Raw genomic sequence first — 26,545 nt, forward strand, 5'->3', positions numbered from 1 at the left:
TAATTTAGTGCTATAAGAGGGCAACTGTAGATGATCAGGTGTGTGCCTATAGACTAAGTATTAATCCAAGCTAGACAAGGGCAACAAAACATCCACGGATGCAAAAGAGTTCTCTCAAAACAGGGGTGGTGAGGTTCTAAGCCTCACCTCTGTTGACCCCCAATTTCTCACCTGATGGCCCCCCTGCGACTGTGCCTGTCTTAGGTTGTTCCTCCCTTGAGGAATCTTACCCGTCTCTGGCTAACCAGTCATCTTCCAGGGCCATACAGGGAAATGTAAATTTGGTAAGTGAGAGAGAAGCAATATTCTTTGAAAAGGTTAGCTTTTTACTTCTTTGCAGATTTATGCCCTGTGGCTTCTATGCCCAGCATTTGTCTTGAGGAATCTTTACCACTTGGAAGAATTATGATACTCGGTAATTTTCAATATGAGGCACGAATTCTACTAAACGGTTGTAATTAGGAAGGAAGAAGAAAAGCTATAGAAGTAGCAGATGGAAGAAAACATGGGAAGATTGATTATTTCTTTGACATATCTTCTTGTAGAGTAACATAAGCATGTATTGGTTTTTAAACTACTAATTAAATTGCAAAATTGCATACGCACATTAACATAATAGGAATACAGCTACATAACAAAAGCAGACCTACAATTACCAGCCATATCCAGTGAAACCAAGAAAACCAGTTAGGTACCCTAGGCATTTGTGAAAACTTATCAATGATATGATGGATATTGTCTAACTGAATTTAAATAGTTTGAGAAAAATCAGACAAATTAAAACACATTCCTGGGAACTGTTCACATCCCATATGTTCTTTTAACAGTAGATAGTCTATAGTCGCACAATTTTGGAGCATTGCAACTTGCACTTCTCCTAATTCTTGGTTGAGTTCCAACAGTATTGATCCAGTCAAATTTGTTGTTTTACTGTATGGACAGGCCAGCTTAGATATGTCATTCTTCATTCCAATGGCAAGTCCAGGAACGGGTGGGATGAATGTAGCTACAACTGCAACAGCGCCAGGATCTTTGTTGAAGTTTTTTGATGATCATCTTCTGGAATGACTCTTCCAGAGGATGTTGATGTTGGAAGTTCTTCTTCATATCGTATCTTAGTTCGTTTTCTGGGTAGCCAAATTAGGCTTTGATCCTCTGTATAAACACAAACAAACCCTTTGCCCACACTTTGATATGACCTTTATACAATTGTGAAGAACCTATTGGAGATCACCAGACAGGAACTACTTTTTTTTTTTTTTTAAGAGAAAGGAATATTATCAGAAGAATGTACTTCCATAGCTGATCATCTGACACCCTTTAAAAGATCAGAATTAAGGATATGTAAAGCACGCGTTAATCGTTGATTTGCAGTTAGTTTTATCCTATCAGGGAGTAGTCCCCCTTTTCTTTCTCTTTTTTTTTTATCATTAATCTACAATTACATGAAGAATATTATGTTTACTAGGATCTCCCCTATACCAAGTATCCCCCACAAACCCCATTATAGTCACTGCCCATCAGCATAGCAAAATGTTGTACAATCACTACTTGTCTTCTCTGTGTTGCACAGCCCTCCCCTTTCTCCCAACCCCCCCATTATACATGCTAATCATCATACCCCCTCTTTTCTCCACCCCCCCTTATCCCTCCCTACCCACCCATCCTCCCCAGTCCCTTTCCCTTTGGTACCTGTTAGTCCATTCTTGGGTTCTATGATTCTGCTGCTGTTTTGTTCCTTCAGTTTTTCCTTTGTTCTTATACTTCACAGATGAGTGAAATCATTTGGTATTTGTCTTTCTCTGCTTGGCTTATTTCACTGAGCATAATACCCTCTAGCTCCATCCATGTTGTTGCAAATGGTAGGATTTGTTTTCTTCTTATGGCTGAATAATATTCTATTCTGTATATGTACATCATCTTTATCCAGTCATTTACTTATGGACACTTAGGTTGCTTCCAATTCTTGGCTATTGTAAATAGTGCTGCAATAAACATAGGGGTGCATCTGTCTTTTTCAAACTGGTGACCTGCATTCTTAGGGTAAATTCCTAAGAGTGGAATTCCTGGGTCAAATGGTAAGTCTACTTTGAGCATTTTGAGGAACCTCCATACTGCTTTCCACAATGGTTGAACTAATTTACATTCCCACCAGCAGTGTAGGAGGGTTCCCCTTTCTCCACAACCTCGCCAACATTTGTTGTTTGTCTTTTGGATGGTAGCCATCTTTACTGGTGTGAGGTGATATCTCATTGTGGTTTTAATTTGCATTTCTCTGATAATTAGCGATGTGGAGCATCTTTTCATGTGTCTGCTGGCCATCTGAATTTCTTTTTTGGAGAACTGTCTGTTCAGTTCCTCTGCCCATTTTTTAATTGGATTATTTGTTTTTTGTTTATTGAGGTGGGTGAGCTCTTTATATATTTTGGATGTCAAGCCTTTATTGGATCTGTCATTTACAAATATATTCTCCCATACTGTAGGGTACCTTTTTGTTCTACTGATGGTGTCCTTTGCTGTACAGAAGCTTTTCAGCTTAATATAGTCCCACTTGTTCATTTTTCCTTTTGTTTTCCTTGCCCAGGGAGATATGTTCAAGAAGAGGTCACTCATGTTTATGTCTAAGAGATTTTTGCCTATGTTTTTTCTAAGAGTTTTATGGTTTCATTACTTACATTCAGGTCTTTGATCCATTTCGAACTTACTTTTGTGTATGGGGTTAGACAGTGACCCAGTTTCATTCTCTTACATGTAGCTGTCCAGTTTTGCGAGTACCATCTGTTGAAGAGACTGTCATTTCCCCATTGTATGTCCATGGCCCCTTTATCGAATATTAGTTGACTATATATGTTTGAGTTAATGTTTGGAGTCTCTATTCTGTTCCACTGGTCTGTGGCTCTGTTCTTGTGCCAGTACCAAATTGTCTTGATTACTATGGCTTTGTAGTAGAGCTTGAAGTTGGGGAGTGAGATACCCCCCACTTTATTCTTCTTTCTCAGGATTGCTTTGGCTATTCGGGTTCTTTGGTGTTTCCATATGAATTTTTGAACTATTTGCCCCAGTTCGTTGAAGAATGTTGCTGGTAATTTGATAGGGATTGCATCAAATCTATATATTGCTTCGGGCAGGATGGCCATTTTGACGATATTAATTCTTCCTAGCCACGAGCATGGGATGAGTTTCCATTTGTTAGTGCCCCCGTTAATTTCTCTTAAGAGTTACTTGTAGTTTTCAGGGTATAGGTCTTTCACTTCTCTGGTTAGGTTTATTCCTAGGTATTTTATTCTTTTTGATGCAATTGTGAATGGAATTGTTTTCCTGATTTCTCTATTGGTTCATTGTTAGTATATAGGAAAGCCACAGATTTCTGTGTTAATTTTGTATCCTGCAACTTTGCTGTATTCCGATATCAGTTCTAGTTGTTTTGGAGTGGAGTCTTTAGGGTTTTTTATGTACAATATCATGTTATCTGCAAATAGTGACAGTTTAACTTCTTCTTTACCAATCTGGATTCCTTGTATTTCTTTGTTTTGTCTAATTGCTGTGGCTAGGACCTCCAGTACTATGTTGAATAACAGTGGGGAGAGTGGGCATCCCTGTCTTGTTCCCGATTGCAGAGGAAAAGCTTTCAGCTTCTCACTGTTCAGTATGATATTGGCTGTGGGTTTATCATATATGGCCTTTATTATGTTGTGGTACTTGTACTCTGTACCCATTTTGCTGAGAGTTTTTATCATGAATGGATGTTGAATTTTGTCGAATGCTTTTTTAGCATCTATGGAGATGATCATGTGGTTTTTGTCTTTCTTTTTGTTGATATGGTGGATGATGTTGATGGATTTTCGAATGTTGTACCATCCTTGCATCCCTGGGATGAATCCCACTTGATCATGGTGTATGATTTTTGATGTATTTTTGAATTTGGTTTGTTAATATTTGGTTGAGTATTTTTGCATCTACGTTCATCAGGGATATTGGTCTGTAGCTTTCTTTTTTGGTGGGGTCTTTGCCTGGTTTTGGTATTAGGGTGATGTTGGCTTCATAGAATGAGTTTGGGAGTATTCCCTCCTCTTCTATTTTTTGGAAAACTTTAAGGAGAATGGGTATTATGTCTTCTCTGTATGTCTAATAAAATTCCGAGGTAAATCCATCTGGCTCGGGGGTTTTGTTCTTGGGTAGTTTTTTGATTACCGTTTCAATTTCCTTGCTTGTAATTGGTTTGTTTAACTTTTGTGTTCTTCCTTGGTCAATCTTGGAAGGTTGTATTTTTCTAGGAAGTTGTCCATTTCTTCTAGGTTTTCCAGCTTGTTAGCATATAGGTTTTCATAGTAGTCTTTAATAATTCTTTGTATTTCTGTGGAGTCTTTCGTGATTTTTTCCATTCTCATTTCTGAGTCTGTTGATGTGTGTTGATTCTCTTTTTCTCTTAATAAGTTTGGCTAGAGGCTTATCTATTTTGTTTATTTTCTCAAAGAACCAGCTCTTGCTTTCATTGATTTTTGCTATTGTTTTATTCTTCTCAATTTTGTTTATTTCTTCTCTGATCTTTATTATGTCCCTCCTTCTGCTGACTTAGGCCTAATTTTTCTTCTTTATCCAGTTTCGATAATTGTGATGTTAGACTATTTATTTAGGATTGTTCTTCCTTCTTTAAGTGTGCCTGGATAGCTATATACTTTCCTCTTAAGACTGCTTTCACTGTGTCCTACAGAAGTTGGGGCTTTGTGTTGCTGTTGTCATTTGTTTCCATATATTCCTTGATCTCTACTTTAATTTGTTCGTTGATCCATTGATTATTTAGGAGCATGTTGTTAAGCCTCCATGTGTTTGTGAGTCTTTTTGTTTTCTTTGTAGAATTTATTTCTAGTTTTATACCTTTGTGGTCTGAAAAGTTGGTTGGTAGAATTTCAATCTTTTGGAATTTACTGAGGCTCTTTTTGTGACCTAGTATGTGGTCTATTCTGGAGAATGTTCCATGTGCACTTGAAAAGAATGTATATCCTGTTGCTTTTGGATGTAGAGTTCTATAGATGTCTATTAGGTCCATGTGTTCCAGTGTGTTGTTCAGTGCCTCCGTGTCCTTACTTATTTTCTGTCCAGTGGATCTATCCTTTGGGGTGAGTGGTGTGTTCAAGTCTCCTAAAATGAATGCATTGCATTCTATTTCCCCCTTCAGTTCTGTTAGTATTTGTTTCACATATGCTGGTGCTCCTTTGTTGGGTACATATATATTTACAATGGTTATATCCTCTTGTTGGAGTGAGCCCTTTATCATTATGTAATGTCCTTCTTTATCTCTTGTTACTTTCTTTGTTTTGAAGTCTATTTTGTCTGATACTAGTACTGCAACCCCTGCTTTCTTCTCTCTGTTGTTTGCCTGAAATATATTTTTCCATCCCTTGACTTTTAGTCTGTGCATGTCTTTGGGTTTGAGGTGAGTTTCTTGTAAGCAGCATACAGATGGGTCTTGCTTTTTATCCACTCTATTACTCTGTGTCTTTTGATTGGTGCATTCAGTCGTGATTATTTAAAGATATGTACTTATTGCCATTGCAGGCTTTAGATTCATGGTTACCAAAGATTCAAGGTTAGCGCCTTTAGTATCTTACTGCCTAACTTAGCTCGCTTACTGAGCTGTTATATACACTGTCTGGAGATTCTTTTCTTCTCTCCCTTCTTATTCCTCCTCCTCCATTCTTTATATGTTGGTTGTTTTATTCTGTGCTCTTTCGTGTTCCTTTAACTACTTTTAGTGAGTAGTTTCTATTTTATTTTTTGCCTTTAGTTAGTATTTGGTTGGTCGGTCTGCTTTTTCTGCTGTGATTTTATTTTCTCTGGTGACATCTGTTTAGTCTTAGGAGTGCTCCTGTCTAGAACAGTTGTTCTAGAATACCCTGTAGAGGTGGTTTGTGGGAGGCAAATTCCCTCAACTTTTGCTTGTCTGGGAAGTTTTAGTACCTCCTTCATATTTAAATGATAATCATACTGGATACAGTATCCTTGGTTCAAGGCCCTTCTGTTTCATTGCATTAAATATATCATGCCATTCTCTTCTGGCCTGTAAGGTTTCTGTTGAGAAGTCTGATGATAGCCTGATTGGTTTTCCTTTATAGGTGACCTTTTTCTCTCTAGCTGCCTTTAAAACTCTGTCCTCGTCCTTGATCTTTGCCATTTTAATTATTATGTGTCTTGGTGTTGTCCTCCTTGGGTCCTTTCTGTTGGGAGTTCTGTGTATTTCCATGGTCTGTTCAGTTATTTCCTCCCCCAGTGTGGGGAAGTTTTCAGCAATTATTTCTTCTAAGGTACTTTCCATCTCTTTTCCTCTCTCTTCTTCTTCTGGGACCCCTATAATACGGATATTGTTCCTTTTGGATTGGTCACACAGTTCTCTTAATATTGTTTCATTCCTGGAGATCCTTTTATCTCTCTCTCTGTCAGCTACTATGCGTTCCTGTTCTCTGGTTTCTATTTCATCAATGGCCTCTTGCATCTTACCCATTCTGCTTATAAATCCTTCCAGAGTTTGTTTCACTTCTGCAATCTCCTTCCAGACGTCTGTAATCTCCCTCCGGGCATCTGTACTCTCCCTCCAGACTTCATCCCTTAGCTCTTGTATATTTCTCTGCATCTCCGTCAGCCTGTTTATGATTTTGATTTTGAATTCTTTTTCAGGAAGACTGGTTAGGTCTGTCTCCTTCTCAGGTGTTGTCTCTGTTATCTTGGTCTGCCTGAAATTTTGCCTTTTCATGGCGATAGAGATAGTTTGCAGAGCTGGCACGAGTGACGGCTGGAAGAACTTCCCTTCTTGTTGGTTTGTGGCCTTCCTCTCCTGGGAGAACAGCAACCTTTAGTGCCTTGTGCACGCAGATGGGGCTTCTGATTCTTGCCCGGCCGCTATGGAGTTTATCTCCGCTGTTGCTGTGGGTGTGACCTGCCTCGGGCTGCTACTCCGATATGGTGGAGTCGTGTTGGAGGGGGAACAGCCGGGAGGCTATTTATCTCCGTGAGGGGCCTTCATGCTCCCTGCTGCCCAGGGGATTAGAGTGCCCAGAGTTCCCCAGATTCCCTGCTGCTGGACTAAGTGTCCCAGGACGCTTCTGTCTGGCTTTGGGGTCCCTGTCCCTTTAAGACTTCCAAAAAGCACTCGCTTTTCTTTGTCCCCAGGGCATCGGCAGTGGGGACCCGCTCACAGGTCTTACTGTTCTGTTTCCCTAGTATCCAGGACCCCACGCACGCACTGTGTCTGAGCTCTGGTGCGGATGCCTGGGGCTGTGTGTTCAGCAGTCCTGGGCTCCCTCTCCCTCCCTGCTCTGACTCCTCTCCTCCCGCCCAGAGCTGGGGTGTGCAGTGCTCGGGTCCCACTGGGCTGGGGCTTGTATCTTACCCCCTTCGTGAGGCGCTGGGTTCTCGCAGGTGTGGATGTGGTCTGGATGTTGTCCTGTGTCTTCTGGTCTCTCTTGTAGGAAGAGTTGTCTTTGTTGTATTTTCAAAAATATATGTGGTTTTGGGAGGAGAGTTCCGCTGCTCTACTCACGCTGCCATCTTGGCTCCGCCTCTAATCTACGCTGTTTTTTAAGACTTTCAGGAAAGTTGTTATCCTTTGAAGAGGGTTGGCAGTGACTGGAAGAGGGCCCAAGAGACCTTCCGTGGTGCTGATAATATTCTATTTTTTAATATGGGGCAGTGTTAATTTTGTGAAAATTTAAAGTATGTCTAGGAAAAGTGCATGTATTATACTTCAATATAAATTAGCAACAAAATACGGAATTGAATATTATTCGTACCTAGCAAGAAAGGAAGTTGGGACATGAATGCACATGGAAGATGTGCTAAGTTAAATAAGTCAATCACAAAAGGACCAATACTGTATGATTCCACTTCTATGAGGTGCCTCAAGTAGTCAAATTCGGTAGACAGAAACCGTGCTAGTTGCCCAGGGCCAGGCAGAAGGGAGAATAAAGAGGTGCTATTTAATGGGTAGAGTTTGATTTTGTAAAATGAATAGTTCTGGAGATTGGTTGTATGACAGTGTGAATGTACTTAGCTTTGCTGAACTGTACACTTAAAATTGGTTAAGATGGTGAATTTTTAGTATTTTGGCACAATTCACCATTATTTTTTAAGTTAGCAATAATAGCAAACTATTCTTTGCTGGAAAAGTAGTTAACTAAGCATAACAGAACTATATAAAATTAAGAGCAAACAGGTCCTAAGGTAATCGTCTATAGGGGACCTTCTGAAAACTGTATGCAGTTCAGAGCACAGATGTAGAGACAATTATATTGGCTGACTAGAATCAAGGGGACATAGCCTGTAGAAGGAAAGACTGGGGAGGGAGGTCATAGTGATGCACTCTAAAAAAGATTTTAGCTGTTTTCTAGATAGTTGCCAATTTTGACATAAAAAGAAGTATGATGCCCTGCAAACATGGCACTGTGAGTGGCGTAAAATGTGCGGACCGCAGTCACAGCCTGCACACTGCCCTGGGAGCTGAGGGCGGGAGCCATCCAGATACTCCGCAGGACCCTGCTCTCTCTCCATGTGTAAATTCACAGATGAACATGAACAGGTCACAACACAAAATGGTATCTGAATGTGGTATCAGCAGTTTTGTACAGGAAGCTTTGGGAGATGTTGTTTACTGTAGTCTGCCTGCAGCTGGGACAAAACTGAACAAACAACAGGAGTCTGGAGCTTTGGAAAGTGTGAGGCTGCTAGTGAACTCTACTCTTCTCCATCAGAAGGAACTGAAATTAAGGAAGCTCTTGCAGAAAACCCAGGACTTGTGAACAAATCTTATGAAGATGGTTGGCTGATCAAGATGACAGTGAGTAATCCTTCAGAACTAGATGAACTAATGAGTGAAGAGGCATATAAGAAATAAATAAAATCTACTGAGGAGTGAAAATGGAAGCCCTAAGTAAACTAGTGTGAAACAACTTAATCTAGCATGGTTGTCTTAAGTTAATGGTGGATAGAAAGCTTTAAACAGCAACTTTTAGCAGCACCAACGGAAAAGAAACTACTTGCAACAATGCTGCTGGAAGAAAATGCTCCTTACCTTCCTGAAGACTGCAAATGAGCCCAGGACACACCTTTCCTACTACACCCTATGATTTTTAGGCTAGGCTACAGTTACAGTATTCAGAGTTGCTAAAATTATCTGTATAAAAGCTATGTATGAAAATTATGTGATTCAAGGATAGCATTGTTATCTTCAGCCTTATATAACTTGCCTACATCCATCCCTAGACTTTGGTAAAAATACTTAATGATCTTTCCATTGGGAACAACTGGCAGTGGAGGAAAGTTTTAGTGTATGTTATATCAGATGAAGAACAGTACTATTTTAACTTTGCAATATACTGTGTTTGCTGGTGCTATTTTTATACAGTTAAGCAATAGCCCTGCAGAAAAGAAGAACAGTTTAATAATTAAAAAATCCAATAACTTCATTAAAGAAAAAAAGAAATATGATGATTTGATTATATACTGACTACTCAACAAGGGCAGCATTTTCTCTATTTCAAGATAGGACTGAAAATATGATGGGAAACCTACTTTCTATAAAATTCTAAACTACTTGATATAAAGTTGAAAGTACTGGAGAAAAATACCTTATTCATATTTTTCACTAGTTAATTTTTCATGTTAGAGTATCACTATGTAAGCCCCAAATCAGGATTACATGAGAAACCGTTATTTAGGTAGTTATTCAACCTACCTATTTGCTCCCCTGTGGCCAGGCACTGCCTTGGCACCGGCGCTCCGAATACCATTCCCCGAAGCTTATCCATCGGAGGAGCTTTATTCTGAAGACCTCCGAACTTGCCGTTACTTCTAATGCGATCTCCATCTCTGGTGAGCAGTGTAGGGCAGTGCGTAATTTTAACAACCTATTGTAAGCAAATGAGTATTAATCAGTGAGTCTATAAAACTTATTTTAATTGTTCTAAAGGGAACTCATTTAAGGCTTCTGAGATTTAGAAATGACAAGATCATGCTAGTTAATAAGCTACTGATGTGTAAGAGGAACTGTGGGTGGCGGGGAGGGGGGCCAAGAGGCAGGCAGATGAATTAGATTACTTACTTCTCAAGTGTTAGCCTGAACGAGAATAGTTAGTCATAATGTAAATGGAAAAGAGTGAGGGCTTGACTGATAAGAGGAAGGAAGAGAGTGGGATGCTGAGAGCCAGGTGGTCCCAAGGCAGCAACACTAGCTCTTTCCTCCTGTCAGACACAAGTTTTCCAGATGACCAAAGGGGAGCAAAAAGAGAGTATATCAGACCAAGAAAAAAATTACAGATGGAAAAGCACAGGGCTGAATCTTCAGAGGATAGTACTACGATTTCAACTGTGGGAAGAAAAAAGAGCTAGTAATGTGTGAGCTGAGGGAACTAGCATTGTGTGGTAAAACCTAAGTCATGGACAGGAAAGGAGGGTTAGTCAAGAATCAACTTCTTCAGAGAAGTCAGAGAATAATAGGAAGACACTAAAAAGGATTTAGTATTTCATGATCTGTAAGACGGTCCTTTGAAAAAAGATCTAGGAAATAAAAATAAAACATTTAACTTCACTGGTAACCAGAGAAGTGTAATTCAAATGAGATATTTTCACTACTAAAAATGTTAAAACACACACACACACACACACACACACACACACACACACACACACACACAGCACACACCACAGTGAATGCTGGGAGAATGATGGAGAAATGCTCTTCTTGTACTAGTGTCCTCTAGGAAGGCCCTTCCCCAAAGGAAATATGAGAAGTGTTAAAAGAAAAAAAAAAAACAGTACTTTACATGACCCAGCAATAGCAACTCTACTTCTAAGAGTTTATTCTGAAAAAACAATCACAGATCTGAACAATGTGCCCCAAATCATTGTTTTAATGATAAAAGATATGGAATTTACATGTCTCAAAAAGTTAACATGATTATGGCATATTCACAAAATGAAATAGTGTACATTGAAAAAAAAGACCAAAAGGAACATTTAATAACATGTAAAAATATCTAATCTAATATCCAATTTAATACTGGGGGTTAAAAATTCTCTGAATTATAAAAATATTAAATAAAACTTGTTTTAAAGATGAAAAGGTAGTAAGACACATACAGAAAATCATGACTAGTATTTATTCTTTTAATGTAATTCCAAGGGTACTTTGGATACTTGAATAAAAAAATTAAAATGTAGTTAAGATGTTTAATTGAAGAAACTGTGGTAAATTCTTTGGTGAGATGAACCTTTTAGTAAAACAATCACAAATAACTGTCTTAGTTTTGCTTAGATTAATATATTTTCTAAAAGTGAACATTAAAAATACATATTGGATTCACATACTATCCATTTATCAGGATTCATGCAATGTTTTTAAGGATTTGATATCATCTTAAATAACAAACACTCAAATTTACAGACTTGTCTATTCTCTTGCTAAAATCCTGACAATATGAGTCACATAACTCAGAAAAGGCAGTTTGGCTCCCCTTTCACAATTCTGCAAATATTACTTTCATGGGTACTGCTCGCATCTGTGATCATTTTTTCAGAATAAACTCTCAGGAGTTGAATTGATGGGGCATGCAAAATGTTAAGTTTTTTTTATTTTTATTTTTTTTAGCACTTGTTATATTTCCTTTGGGGAAGGGCCATCCTAGAGCACATTAGTACAAGAATTCTTGAAGTATCCTTCAATCTTATGATTCTACTTCTAGTACTAGGCACTCTATCAGTACAAAAAGATGACAGCTGTTGCAAATTCAGTGAACAACAGCCCAATGGCTCTGAGAAATACCTATTCACAATTGTGTGGGAACTAGCAAGAGTTGGAATAAACAAGGGGCTTAAGTAGTATAAATGGCATGAAAACTTTAGGAAGAGAAAACAGTAACAGACTACTGAAACCTAACAGGGTTACCAAGGGATACTATGAAAGTCTTTTCTCATAAGAACTTTAAAAAGATACTTAATTGGTGGAATTACATATGATTTGTTTCAAATTTTGGAAGCAAAGATGTCAGTATGTGCTACACCAATTGTGAGGAATACTAGTTTCTGTCACAGATGCTCTATGACATTTCTTTGAAGCTATGGTTTGGCGTCTTTCATCAGTTCTAAAGAGTTTTTAGTCATTAATTCTCAAATATTGCCTATGATCCTTTCCTTCTGTTCTCCATGACTCCTGACCTTTTTCTCTTAACATTCCTTCTTTCTAGGCAGCAGTCTGGATAATTTTCCTGACCTATCTTCCAATTCACTAATTCTCTCTCAAGCTTTTAAACTGGTCCTGTGAGTATTTAATTTTTATTATTTTATTTTATTTTTTAGAAGCTCTATTTGATTTTTTCAAATTGATTTGCTCTTCTCATTTTCAACACTCTTGTTTTTTGGACACTACCAGTCCAGCACCATAGGAAACCAAATGTTAACCTTGAGATTTTTCAGATCATTCAAGAACTCTGAATGTAGGCTGCAGACAGACACAAGGGCCAATTTGTTTATGCTGATGAATTCTCTAGAACAGTTTAATTTTTTTCTTTTCCCCTTAGCAAAGTTCAAGAGAGGCAATTTTTTTTGCAGTCTCCAGAGGCACTTAGAATTGAGATAAAAGTAGCAGGTATATTTCTTTGTTCACTCTTAACATGAAGGTTTAGCCCTTTGAGGGTTTCCAGTTTACTGGGGAAGGGGGTCTTCTACCAGATCCCCCCACTTTGGTTATTAAAGCCTTGGGTTTTCCTCCTGCTCTCTGAGCCTCTCAAGGGAATTAAAACTCAAGGAAATGATGCTCAGGTTCAATTAGTTTGACAAATGTTCTCAAGGCAAAATATGGCTTTTAGTGTTCAGTTCTCTATCTGGGTTCCCATCTTCAGTTGGAATCCTTACTTTCTTGCCAGTTCATATATTAAAATACATAACTTGATGACATACAGACAAAAATAGCCTTTGGTTAATCTCTACTGGAGTTTCCTCTGGCTGGTTGAGTGGTCTAGTCCATCTCTGTGTAACTCTCGATCACTGTGACCAGTGCTGTGCTGAAACTAGGATGTACGGTCATGAAACTCCATCTACTGAATGCCTCGTTCAATGGCTGCACACTGGCAGCTGGAAATCAGCAATGATAGGACTATTTACACCATGTGGATAAGCAAAAGCTACAAATCAGGGTCCTCAGAGAGCCAGTTGTTTAACATTTAATAATATACCACTGTATCTCATGCACAGGAAGTGTCCAATCTGACTGAACTAAGTAGAAATCTACCAAATTGTTAATTCTATTATTACTAGGAAGTGTCTCATATTCTCCTAATAGATTCCATGTTGTCATGACATTTAATGGGCATGGTTTTTAATCCATAATTCAGGACATATAAACATGTTAATCACTATCAGAATATAGTAGCTCCCCTATCCAAAGGACAGTTTTCTGGTGTAGTATATTGTAGCTATTATTAGGTTCACAAACAAACATCCATGAAGATGCCAAATACTATTCATTCCCAAATGAGTTGTTTAATTTTCAGTATCTCACTAATTAGCTCTCCTAAATTCAATAAATATATTCATTACTTCTTAACTAGGCCCACAGAGAAACTTCTCTAACTACTTATCTTTCTGCCATGAATTAGTAGTGTGATCTGGTACAGATTGATTATTTATTTTAAGCTTAAGGTTTCTTATCTAGAAAGTGATAGATGATCAATAAGGTACCCATGATTCTAGAATACACTATTTATAGACATTAGTTCATATTTTGACCTGGCCTGTTTTCTGCTACATAATGGCAAACACTCTGACCTCATTTTCAGTTATATTAATTTGCAAGCCTGTAACACTTTCCATACTTGTGCATCACCTGGTATTTCCAAGCCCCTAAACTATATTTACTAAATTTAATGCTTCTTTTGTTTCAAAGAATTCAAGACCTTTGGATCTCAGACCCAAAGAGAACTTTACTGAAATTTTACCATATTCCATGTCCTTTGCTTAATGCTTTAAATATATTATTTTATTCAAATTCAGAGAATTAATTCTTTTATAAGTAAAACTTAGAAGAAATATTGAAGTGATAATGCTTCTCAATATATCTATACAACATATTCATCCAGTTTGTTTAAAGTACATAAGCTTGGGGCAGAGTCAGGAAGATGGCAGGATAGGAGGTCACTATGATAACCTTATCCCAGAGCAAGAGAAGAAAGTAGTAAGAGTAAAACAACCAGAAAACAATGAACAAAATGGCAATAAGCACACACCTATCAATAATTATTTTTAAATGTAAATGGACTGAGTGCTCCAAAGACATAGGGTGGCTGAATGGATTAAAAAACAAGACTTATCTATACCTATAAGAGACTCTGCTTCAGACCTAAAGACACAGATAGACTTCCAGGGAAAGGATGGAAAAAATATTCCATGCACAAGGAAATAGAATAAAAAAAAGCTGGAGGAGCAATACTTGTATCAGACAAAATAGCTTTCAAAACAAAGACTAACAAGAGACAAAAGGTGTTACATAATGATAAAGAGACCAGACCAAGAAGATGCAATGATTATAAGACCAATATCCATAAATATTTAGGAGCACCTAACTTTATAAAGCAAATATTAACAGACATAAAGGTAGAAACTGACAGTAATACAATAACACTAGGGGACTTTAACACTCTACGTACATCAATGGATGGATCATCCAGAGTGAAAATCAGTAAGGAAACAGTGGCACTGAACAACACATTAAACCAGATTGACTTAACAGATATATCCACAACATTTCAACTAAAAACAGGAGAATATAGATTTTTCTCAAGTGTACATGATATTTTCTCCAGGATAGATCACATTAGGCTACAAGACAAGTCTCAATAAATTTAAGAAGTCCAAAATTCTATCAAGCATCTCTTCAGACCACAATGATATGAAACTGGAAATTAATCACAAGAAAACTGGAAAAAAACCCAAACATGTTAAAGCTAAATGTCATGCTACTAAACAACCAATGGGTCAATGAACAAATCAAAGATGAAATTAGAAAATACCTGTAGAAAAATGAAAAAAGAAACACAATGGTTCAAAATCTGTGCGATGGAACAAGAGCAGTTCTAAAAGGGAAGTTCCAAGTGATATAGGGCTACCTCAAGAAGTAAGAACAGTCTCAAATAAACCATCTATCCTGAAAACTAATGGCACTAGAAAAAGAACAAAGAAAGCCCAAAGATAGTAGGTAGGGCATAATAAAGATCAGAGCAGAAATAAATGAAATAGAGACTAAGAAAACAGTAGGGAAAAAAAATGAATGTAACTAAAAGCTGTTTCTTTTAAAAGATAAACAAAATTGACAAACCTTAGCAGACTCATCAAGAAAAAGAGAGAGGATACAAACAAAATCAGAAATGAAAGAGAAGTTACAACTGTCACCACAGAAATTCAAAGGACTATTAGAGAATTCTATGAAAAATTACATGTCAACAAACTGAAAGTCTTACAAGAAATGAACAAATTCCTAGAAACATACAATCTTCCAAGACTGAATCAGGAAGAAAGAGAAAATCTGAACACACCAATTAGTAATGAAATTGAAGCAATAATCAAAAGACTCCCAATAAACCAGGCTAGGACCAGATGGCTTCATAGGTGAATTCTACCAAACATTTAAAGAACTAATACTTATCCTTCCTAAACTATTCAAAAAAATAAAAGTGGAAAGTATGCCTCCAAAGTCATTTATGAGATCAGCATTACCTTGATACCAAAGTCAGATGAAGACACTACAAAAAAAGGAAATTACAGACCAATATCCCCGATGCACATAGATGCAAAAATACTCAACAAAATATTAGCATACCAAATCCAAAAATACATCATTCACCACAACCAAGTGGGACTTATTCCAGGGAAGCAAGGATGGAATATCCACAAGTCAATCATGTGATATGCCACATTAACAAGAAAGGACTAAAAACCGTATGATCACTTCAATGTATGCTGAAAAAGCATTTCACAAAATTCAACATCCATTCATAATAGAAACATCTCAACAAAGTGGGTATAAAGGAAACATATCTCAACATAATAAAGGCCATATATGACAAACTCACCGCTAACTTCATACTCAATTGTGAAAAGCTGAAAGCCTTTCCTTCAAGATCAGGAAGAAGACAAGGGTGCCCAATCTCACCACTTTCATTCAACATAGAACTGGAAGTCCTATAGCCCCAGCAATCAGAAAAGAAAAAGAAAAGGCATCCAAATACAAACTAGTAAGAACACGTAAAATTGTCACTATTTGCAGATGATACCATATACAGAAGACCCTAAAGACTCCACCAAAAAACTATTTGAATTAATACATGAATTCAGTAAAGTTGCAGGATAAAAATCAATATATAGAAATCGGTTGCATTTCTATATACAAATAATGAACAGAAAGAAATTAAATCACCCCTCTTAAACCACTTAAAATTGTATCAAAAAGAATAAAACACCTTGGAAAAAGTCTAACCAAAGGGGTGAACTCTGAAAACTGTAAGTCACTGATGAAAGAAATTGAAGAAGACACAAATAAATAGTAAGATATTCCATGCTCATGAATAGGAAGAATTAGTATTGTTAAAATTTCCATACTATCCCCAAAACAGTCTACAGATTCAATATAATCCTTATCAAAATACCAGTGGCATTTTCACATAATAATTCTAAAATTTTCATGGAACCACAAAAAACCCCAACAGCCAAAGTAATCTTAAAAAAAAAAAAATGAAGCTGGAGGTTATACAATCTCTGATCTCAAGCTATACTATAAAGTTATAGTAATCAAAACAGTATGGTACTGGCACAAAAATAGACACACAGACCAATGGAACAGAACAGACAGCCCAGAAATAAAGCCAAGCTCATATGGTCAATTGATATATGATAAAGGAGGCAAAAATATACAATGGGGGAAAATATAGTCTCTTCAATAAACAGTGCTGGGAAAACTGGAAAGGTACATGCAAAAACATGAAACTGGATCACTGTCTTACACCATACATAAAAATAATTTTGAAACCTGTGTAAGACCTGAAACCATAAAACTCCTAGAAGGAATTACAGGCAGTAAACTCTTGAACCTTAGCATTAGCTATTTTTTTCTGGATATGTCTTCCCAAACAAGGGAAACACAAACAAGGGAAACATAAGATGGGACTACATCAAACTAAAAAGTTTCTGCACAGCAAAGGAAACCATCAACAAAGAGAAAAGGCAATCTACTGAATAGGAGAATATTATTTGCTAGTGATGTATCTGACAAGGTGTTAAGATCCAAAATACACAGAGAACTCATACAAGTCAACACCAAAAAGACAAATTGTCTGATTAAAAAATGGGCAGAGGATCTGAATAGACATTTTTCCAAAGACATACACATGACTAACAGACACATGGAAAAGATGCTCAACATCACAAATCATTAGGGAAATGCAAATCAAAACCACAATGATATATCACCTCACACCTGTCAGAATGGCTATTATCCAAAAGACAACAAGTGTTGATGAGGGTGTGGAAAAAAGGGAACCCTCATATACTGTTGGTGGGAATGTAAACTGGTGCAGCTACTATGGAAAACAGTGTGGAGGCTTCTCAAAAAACTGGAAGTAGAAATATCATTATGTCCCAGCAATTCCACTTGTGGGAATTTATCTGAAGAAAACAAAATCACCAATTCAAAAAGATATATGCACTCCTATGTTTACTGCAGCATTATTTTTAATAATCAAGTTATGGAAGCAACCCAAGTGTCCAATGATAGATGAATGGATAAAGATACGGTACATATATACAACAGAATATTACTCAGCCATTAAAAACAATGAAATCTTGCCATTTGTGACAACATGGATGGACCTAGAGGGTATTATGCTAAGTGAAATAAAACAAGCAGAGAAAGACAATTTCTCTTTATTGATTTCACTTGTATGTGGACTCTAAAAAACTAAGAAACAAATGAACAAAATAGAAAGAGACATATAAACACAGAGAAAAGACTGGTGATTGTCATAGAGGAGGGGGTAAAAGGTGGGAGATATAGGTTAAGGAGATGAAAAGGTAAAACTTCCAATTATAAAATAAGTTAATCATGGGGATAAAAGTACAGCATAAGGAATGTAGCCATTAATATTGTAGTATCTTTGTATGATGACAGATGGTAACTACACTTATTATGGAGAGCATTCAGCAATGTATGTAATTATCATATCACTATATTATACATCTGAAATCAATGTAATATTATATATCAACTATACTTATTGTATATCAACTGTAATTAAATATTGTATATCAACTATAATAAAAAATTAAAGTACATAAGCTAATTTTTCAAAGGGCATCATTTTATACATTATAAGTTTGCACTTTTCAACAAAATATATTTTGTCCATCTTCCTTTAGGACACAGGAATCCTTTACATTCTTTTTAATTGTTACATACTGTTCTACTATATAAATTACTGTAATGGAGTTATGTCCAATCCTAAATGGATAGACATTTAGAATGTTTCTAAAGTTTCCCATTACAAATTCTTTAATATTCTAATGAATATTCCTATACACATCTTTGTATACTTGTGGGAGTGTGTGTCTCTAAGATAAATTATTCTAATACCTTGTGATGGTATAAAGATGGCTGCAAATTCATTGCTCCTTCTCTGTGGAGAAGGGAGAACCTATTCCCACTTACCCACCCTCCTTAGATCTGGGCTAGCCAGATTTTGACATACCAAATATACTTTCCAAGGCTAGGACTTACGAGACCTGCAGCTTTTGCTTTTACTGCTTGGAATACACCTTCTTGGAACCCAGACATCATTTGAAGCTCAAGCAGTCAAAAGGACAGACTCACATGGAAAGACCCAAGTCTACCAGCCTACAACCCCAGCTGAGTGTCTAGCCAGCAGCCAGCATCAACTAGCCAATATGAGTGGGAGATAAGCTAAAGTAGGAATTAATTTCAAGGAAATCAGTAATAATATAGGCAATAAAAGTAATTTCAAGAAAGTATTTCTAACCCAGGATACACTGGGTAGGAAAAACTGTTTTTCATACCCAGTCTGTTCAGTGAACAAAATGTTCTTAAAAAAGAAATGGAAAGCCTCAGGACTAAGGTCAAATCCAGTGCACAGTCAGTAAAATGTGGCCTCAGAGTTGAAATCAAGTTAAGGACGTCCCTTTGTTAAGACCTCAAATTTAAGGCACTGCTTCCTAGCTGCTCTTAGGTAGGCAAAGATTTCTAAAAATCTTAATGGCACTTTCTCACAGCATGCTGGGGTAGGGGTCTGTGAGACAAATCCAGCTATGTGAATGCGGCATTTTGGAGCTTCCATGATCCCAAGTGCAACTAGCTAACACTGCTTGGAGGTTCCCCACAGGTAAAAAAAACTTGTTTTGTTACTGTTTAAAGCACTACTTTGTATTGTTTGTTATGTAGCAACAGATAACTAAAACATACATATATTGCCAAACTGATCATCCAAAGGTGTTATGGCTTGAACTGTGTTCCTCAAAATTCTTATGTTGAAGTCCTAACTGCCAGTTCCTCGGAATGTGACCTTAACTGAAGATAGGGTCTGTATAGAAACAATCAACTTAAAATGAGGCCACATTCAATGAGTGGTGTCTTTACCAGAAAAGGACATAAAATTGTGAAGATGTGAACAGACATGGAGATGACCACCTACCTATAAACTAAGGAGAGAGACCTGGAACAAGTCCTTCCTTCACAGCACTCAGAAAGAATCAACCCTGCCCACACATTCAATTAGAATTTTTAGCTTCCAGAACTATGAGACAAATTTCTACTGTAAGCTACCCAGTCTGTGGGCCTTTGTTACAGCAGCCCTACCAACTAATAAACAAGGGCTACCTCAAATTACATTTCCATCAATATTACCTGAGAGTACTCTTTTTCAGTATTATCATCATAACAGATACTGGTTTTGATTCTTAGATAACTGCATAGCCCAAAAATATGTCTCATTTTTATTTGCATCTTACCCATTCATTCATTTATTGTACCTGATTTTATGTTGCTTGTCAATTTATAGGATTTAAATTGGTTCTGACAAGGTTACTTAGTCATTTGCAGATGTATCAGACAATGAAATTATTTTTATATAGGGCCCCGATATATTTCAAAAATACACATTAAAATGAGAGCTATAAATTAAAAAATCTGTAAAGAATTCAAATACATACCTCTTTCCTATAATGATTGGCAGCATCCAAATTATCCAAAATAATGGTGTCTCCTAACAGCATACCAAATACTAAAAAAATTCAATACATGAATTTTTAAAATGATGACGTCTTCTTCGGTCATATTAAAATACTAACACACACTGCAAATTTTTCTTAGAAGGAACTCTAACACTAGAATTCTATTCAACACTTCTGTTTAACAGGAAAAAAATTAAATATTAATAAAACTATCCCTTACAAACTAAGTAACATAAATTTCCATAATTAGTAATTTACATATTTGAATCACAAATGTAACATTTGTAGAAAATAAAGTCACCATAATTTCCTTTACCTGTTTCACAATGTTCTATGTTATCTGGAAATGTTAACAAATCTCGGGCAAAGATTGGATCTCCAATGGGTTTAAAATACAATTTTCCATTTCGGTAATGAGGTAGAGGTCTGAATGAAAATAAATTTTTAAAAAGTATAAAAACACATACAACTTTTTAATTTGAAAATATATATATTGTGAAACACATATTAATAGATTGCATATCACTGTGATATAATCAAATCCTCATCCATAAATGATACTCCTAAATGACTGACTATGTATGCCCTCAAAAATGATAACAGCATTTACCATATAAAAATATCTACTTAGCTTTATCTGTATTCTGTATTACCACCTTCAATTAGTTTGGAAAATCCACATGAACTATTGTTTAGTTTGATAGCGATAGGGGAAAAGCAGCCTCTAAAGCTGGCCCTAGTGAGGATGCCAATGATACTACTGCCTCATGTGGAGGGTGGCCCTAGAATGGGTGAGGGAAGGGGCAACGTGCAAGGCTAAAACACATGTGAGGGAGGGAACTCAGGAACCTACCCTGACATCTTTCCCTCACAGAATGAGCAACTGAAGCCCAGAGGTAACAATGGGATTCAAGAGATGGAGGTTAACTGGGGTGTCAGGGCCTTTCCCGTGCACATAGTGTAGCTTTCCCCATATCTTGACAGTAGGAGTGCAGGGGTGTGAGGTGGCTCTAGGCGCCAGTTAACTCAATTCCAGTAAGAGGCACTATATATACCAGGAACAAAGAGGATAGCTAGATTCTAGAGCAAACGTTATCCCTAAATACCAAATTCACACTTTCTCTAAATCAAAAATCCTTAAACTTGGTTTTCAGGGATTCTGGACATAAAAGAAGGCCCTCCTGAAAAGAAGTTATTCTAGCAAAAATTATTACCCTTATCAATACAGTAATTATATAAGGATTTCCCACATTTAAATGGAGCAGTGACTAGTAGCAGAGTGGGAGAGTCGAGAAGCAGACAAATGTGACTTCAAATTCCATTCAAATTCCACTTATTTCCTCAATCTGCTTTTAGATTATAAAATGAAATGAAATGTTATTTTAGTAACACAACAGACTCCTAATCTAAGCTCCTGTTCTTCTTAAAGTCACTATTCCTACCCAGTTGCAGGACTTGCAAAACTTTGTTTAGGAATCAGAAAATTATCAGTCAATACCCTGCCACATATTTTACTTTTTATTTTTTGTTGTTTCCATTTCCTTCTAGTCTTTTAAAGATTTTTAAAAAGAGACAAAATCATAGTACACAGAAAGTATTTTAAAATTCAGATAAAAATGCCTAATAGGTTTCCCTAAAAATATATTTTGAAAAGCAAATGAGGAAATAATTTAAAAATAGATTCATATTAAAATAAAGATGAAACATCCTAACTAGATGGTCTCTTAACATTTTGACTTTGCTATTGGCAGTTCCAATAGAGACCTTCTCCACCCAAATGATGGTAGCTTATTTTCACAGGACAAAAAGGATAAAAGACACATAACTATACCCTTACTCTAAATAAAGGAATTACATATTTTGTTAATAACAATGACAGCTTTCCAGTGTTCATGTTTCAAAGGCCAAAAATTTGTTTTTGGTATATGTGTGCATGTGTTTGTGTATCTGTCATATATACAAATTACAGTTAACTGGCAAATTAAACGTGGCAAGCATATATGATTGAATACATTGAAATATCAGTCTTAATGTAATGTGCACATCTGTGATGAAGATAAAAATAATGTATCTGATTTGAATCACTTCTCAGTTTGTTTTAGGTATCCTTTAGAGAAATCATTTTTAAATTCAGCATGTTAATAAAAAATAGGACAGTTATTTCAGAAAAAAATCATGAGTTCCATTTTTTTCTAACCTTTTCCAATCTGGAAGAGTCTTCTTATAAATAGAATCAAGGGGCAACACCTGCTGGCGACCCTGGGTTTCATCATAGATACGACGTGCAGCGTCAGTGGTCAGGGTGACTACACAGTCCATGTCACTTGCCAGATGCCAAGAAATAACCACAGCAGCTCTATCATCTTCAATTTGTGCCAGGTGTGCAATCTATAACCCATTTTTAAAACTCAAGTAAAAACTTTTAAATAAAAATTTGGTATTAAATATTTTAAAAGCCCAAAGAGCAAAAACACTTTTCTGAAACACTCATATGAATTAGGAGAAAATTCTCAAGCTGTATTAGTGGCTTGAATATTAAACTGTCTATCCTGCTGTTAAATTTTGGAAAAACGGTTTCACCAATTAAGGTCCAGTAAATTTTACAAATGAGCAAAAAAAATATTTAGAATATTATTAGCTAATTAATGATGCATTTTTTGCATTTAATATTCTCCTACTGGATGTGTGTTCATTGATAAAGTAATCATAAGATATATTTAAATAATATACACATAAATGGAGTTTTTAAAGATACAATTAAACATAGAATAGTTATATAGCATAACCTTTTAAGCATGTACTGTAATACTATAGTATGTCTTTCAGAAAACGAAACTGAATGTCACAAATAACAATCATTTCTTCTGCTTATAAGAACACTATGGAGCTTAGGATAAGGAACCACTCTCCTATTTATAAATACTTTTAGTCACAGCATTCTTGTTCAAGTCCAACAAGGTTGAAACTTTGTGGTCAATTTCAAAACCTTATTCAGTGCACTGTGTTGGTCACATCTGCTTGTTATTCTTACCTGATCTGGTAGCAAAAACCTTCCCTAGCAATGAGATTGTTGTATGTCACTGTTAGAAACATCATAATATCTACCCTTGTATTCCAGTTCTCTGGGAGTGGAAGAAAGGTAAGAAAACAGACATGTAAAGAAACTAATACATGTAAAAGATGACAAAAATGTTTTTAGCAAAGGAAGGATTAATAGAGGCAGATCAAATTATGCGACCTGTTCTACTAGTGACCACAATTGCTAGAGTTAAGTGTCTATTTTGTGGTTGTTCGTTAAGTACCCTAATCTCATAACTGGGGTGTTTATTTCTAAGTGAAGATATGATTGAAGTTCTCACAAGACTCGTTAACATTACACTTTCTCCTTAAACTTCCCAGGTGATATAAAGTATATACTGCATAGTTTTTTCCAAAAAGCCTAATTCCTTCTAAGACATGAACTCACTATTTTTAAATTGTGTATCACATACAATGTTCGGCTCATTCAAGCTTTTAAATGGTTTTTTCAGCTTTTTTGAGTCCACAAATGAGGGATTCATTTAAACCAGAATCCCTGAAAATTCCATTATCGATGTTATAATTCTTCCTCAGGGATGGGAGATGAATGCCACTTTAAAAAAAGGAATATATTTGGGATTTCAAGGTATTTGGAATTAAGGAAGGCAATTAAATTCTGCCATATCCCTTTTATGGTAATGAGAGTTCAATATCCAAGTTAACTGAGGTATTTGAAACAAGTTTAATCAGGGAGTGGAAAATATTCTCTTACTGGCTAGTAGAGGGCCTGTACTTCTGAGGACAAAGGAGAAACTATATAAAATGAGATTTCAAAGTTTTCCCCCATATTTTCAAAATATGTGATGAGAAATACTTGGATGGAAGACTTTAAAATACAGTTGTTCAGCTAAAATTTATACTTGTAGGTTAAAATCTTACATATGGAGCAAAAATTTCTTTCTGTCAAATGAACCACTGAATGTGGAATATTAATATCTGAAACCAGGCTATCAATATTTATATGCTTAGAATACTAGGACTTCTTGTTCTATAAAGACTACTTCTTTCTATACATTAGTTCTGAGAAGCAACAATTTAAAAAATTATAAATCAGCATCTTGTTTTCCTATTTACATGCTTAATTTTCTCAATTTTCATATTTTGGGTTTGGATAGTAATGTAACATGGTTTGGTAGTAATCACTGCTTCACACTTTTAGAATAACCATTACCCCCTATTTTCAGTGTGTCATTTGCTTGTGATGTTTGGAAACTATTTATAAGGAAACTACCATGGACTTTAAAGTCAGAGAGACCTTGGTTTATGTCTAAGTTCTGCCTTACTATTCACTGGCAAGCTATTTACATTCTGTGAACCTCAGTCTCCTCATGCAAAAATGAGATGTACATTTGTGGAGTATAACAATGAAGCAAAACTAAAGGAACAAAACAGCAGCAGACTCACAGAGTCCAAGAAGGGACTAGCGGTTACCAAAGGGGAGGGGTTGGGGAGGACAGGTGGGGAGGTAGGGAGAAGGGGATTGAGGGGTATTATGATTAGTACACATGGTGTGTGTGGGGTCACAGGGAAGACAGTGTAGCACAGAGAAGGCAAATAGTGACTCTGTGGCATCTTACTACACTGATGGACAGTGACTGCAATGGGATGGGGGGACTCAATAATAAGGGTGAATGTAGTAACCACATTGTTTTTCATGTGAAACCTTCATTAGAGTGTATATCAATAATACCTTAATAAATGTGAAAAAAAAGAGAGAAGCACTATAAAAAGTTCATAGGCTGGCTGTGGAAGTAGCACAATGTGCACAGGCAAAAAGAACAGTGATTAACGGCACACACTTTGGAGTCAGACTGCCTGGGGTTGAGTCCTGACTCTGCCACTTGCTTGCTTTGCTGTGTAACCTTGAGCATGTTTCTTAATCTTTTCGAACCTGTTTTACTTCCTTAATTTAAAAACAGGTAACAGCAGAAAGCTGAGATGCGTATCAAATGGAAAGTTAAACAAGTAAAACACATGCACATACACCACAACCTTAACACCATTAAACACAGAAGATGCTAGGGACACCTTCTATAAGAAACACTTCCTATAAAACATAATGATCAGGATTGAATAACAGTAGGATAAAAATGAAAATACAGCTCATATGACAAAAGGTAAAACCAAAGAGGGAAAGAATAAAAGAAGAATGGCACTATTTTGGGCAGCAAATAAGTATAAAGTTTTATGTATAAAGTTTTTTGTGTTGTTTATTCTAAGTTCACTTTCTAGCAATATTTAATTCAGACACAAGGAAAATTCTGATCTTTCTCTCTCTTCTGTTGTCTGAGTTTGAGTCACATGCAAAAGTCTTGGCTACCTATAAAGCCATATGACATGAAAGCATCTCTAAGCAGACAATAAAGCTTGAACTAAGACATGTTAACAATTTCTGCTGCAGACCTCAATAGTAATAAGAATATGGAATTAATTATGCATTTCAGCTTTAAATTCTGCCATATCTCTACTATGGTAATGAGTGCAAGTAATTTATTGGAAAAATTAAGAAGTATAAAGAAACTGACACTCTTTTATTATAATGTTATTTTAAAACACCTTTAAACAAGATATAAAATGTACTAACTCTTAAAGGTTGAAACACAAACCTTTCCCAAAACATCTCCACCGCCTTTAGTATAGTTTGGAAGAGTACATGATCTTCTTGGTCTCTTCCTAAGTTCTTCTTGTTCTGATAGCTTTCTTTTCAAAAGTGCTTCAATGTGTGGCATCTGTAATTTACAAAGAAAAATTAACTACAAGGCCAATTACTCTTGTATCAGATAGCCCATAACGACAGCAGAGAAATATCAACACTTTGGACAGTTTAAGAACTTAAAGTTACTAAACTGGCATTACTTTAAAATAATACAGAAAGCTTCTACCTCATTAATATTTTTGATCTTAGTTAAGAAATACACAATCTGTAATAGGACTCCTCTTTGAAACTAAGTTACATACTTAAAAGAACATAAATTTAGAAAAATCCATTGTCTTTTGTTATCTTTCATTTTCTTTACCACCATATATACTTGTTATAATTTATACAGCCTCTTCAATGCAGTTCTCAAGTTGGTGTATTATTTATTTCACTTATTGGTGTCATTACATTAGAAATACAAACTGCAATTTCTTTGAAAAGAGCACTCTCATTTTGTTAGCCCCTTTTAATGTCTAGTAAGTGCTGGGCATATAATGA

General features: G+C 36.2%; 1 protein-coding gene across 3 annotated transcripts in view; it reads right to left on the minus strand.

Annotated features, from left to right (window-relative positions):
- Nucleotides 1-26,545, minus strand: part of SMCHD1 (structural maintenance of chromosomes flexible hinge domain containing 1) — a 187,871-nt gene that overhangs the window by 18,662 nt on the left and 142,664 nt on the right. For 2 of the 3 annotated variants that reach the window (XM_057504069.1, XM_036905842.2), the window contains 5 exons: nucleotides 25,956-26,078; nucleotides 22,469-22,659; nucleotides 20,588-20,697; nucleotides 20,251-20,321; nucleotides 9,725-9,896 (listed from right to left, as the gene is read on the minus strand). In XM_057504069.1, coding sequence (XP_057360052.1) covers nucleotides 9,725-9,896; nucleotides 20,251-20,321; nucleotides 20,588-20,697; nucleotides 22,469-22,659; nucleotides 25,956-26,078 — 667 coding nt within the window. Of the gene's footprint in view, nucleotides 1-9,724; nucleotides 9,897-20,250; nucleotides 20,322-20,587; nucleotides 20,698-22,468; nucleotides 22,660-25,955; nucleotides 26,079-26,545 lie in introns of those variants that run through there. The other variant, XM_036905843.2, reaches the window with a different exon arrangement.

The sequence above is a fragment of the Manis pentadactyla genome, chromosome 6 (genome assembly GCF_030020395.1).
Source record: "Manis pentadactyla isolate mManPen7 chromosome 6, mManPen7.hap1, whole genome shotgun sequence".
NCBI lineage: Eukaryota > Metazoa > Chordata > Mammalia > Pholidota > Manidae > Manis > Manis pentadactyla.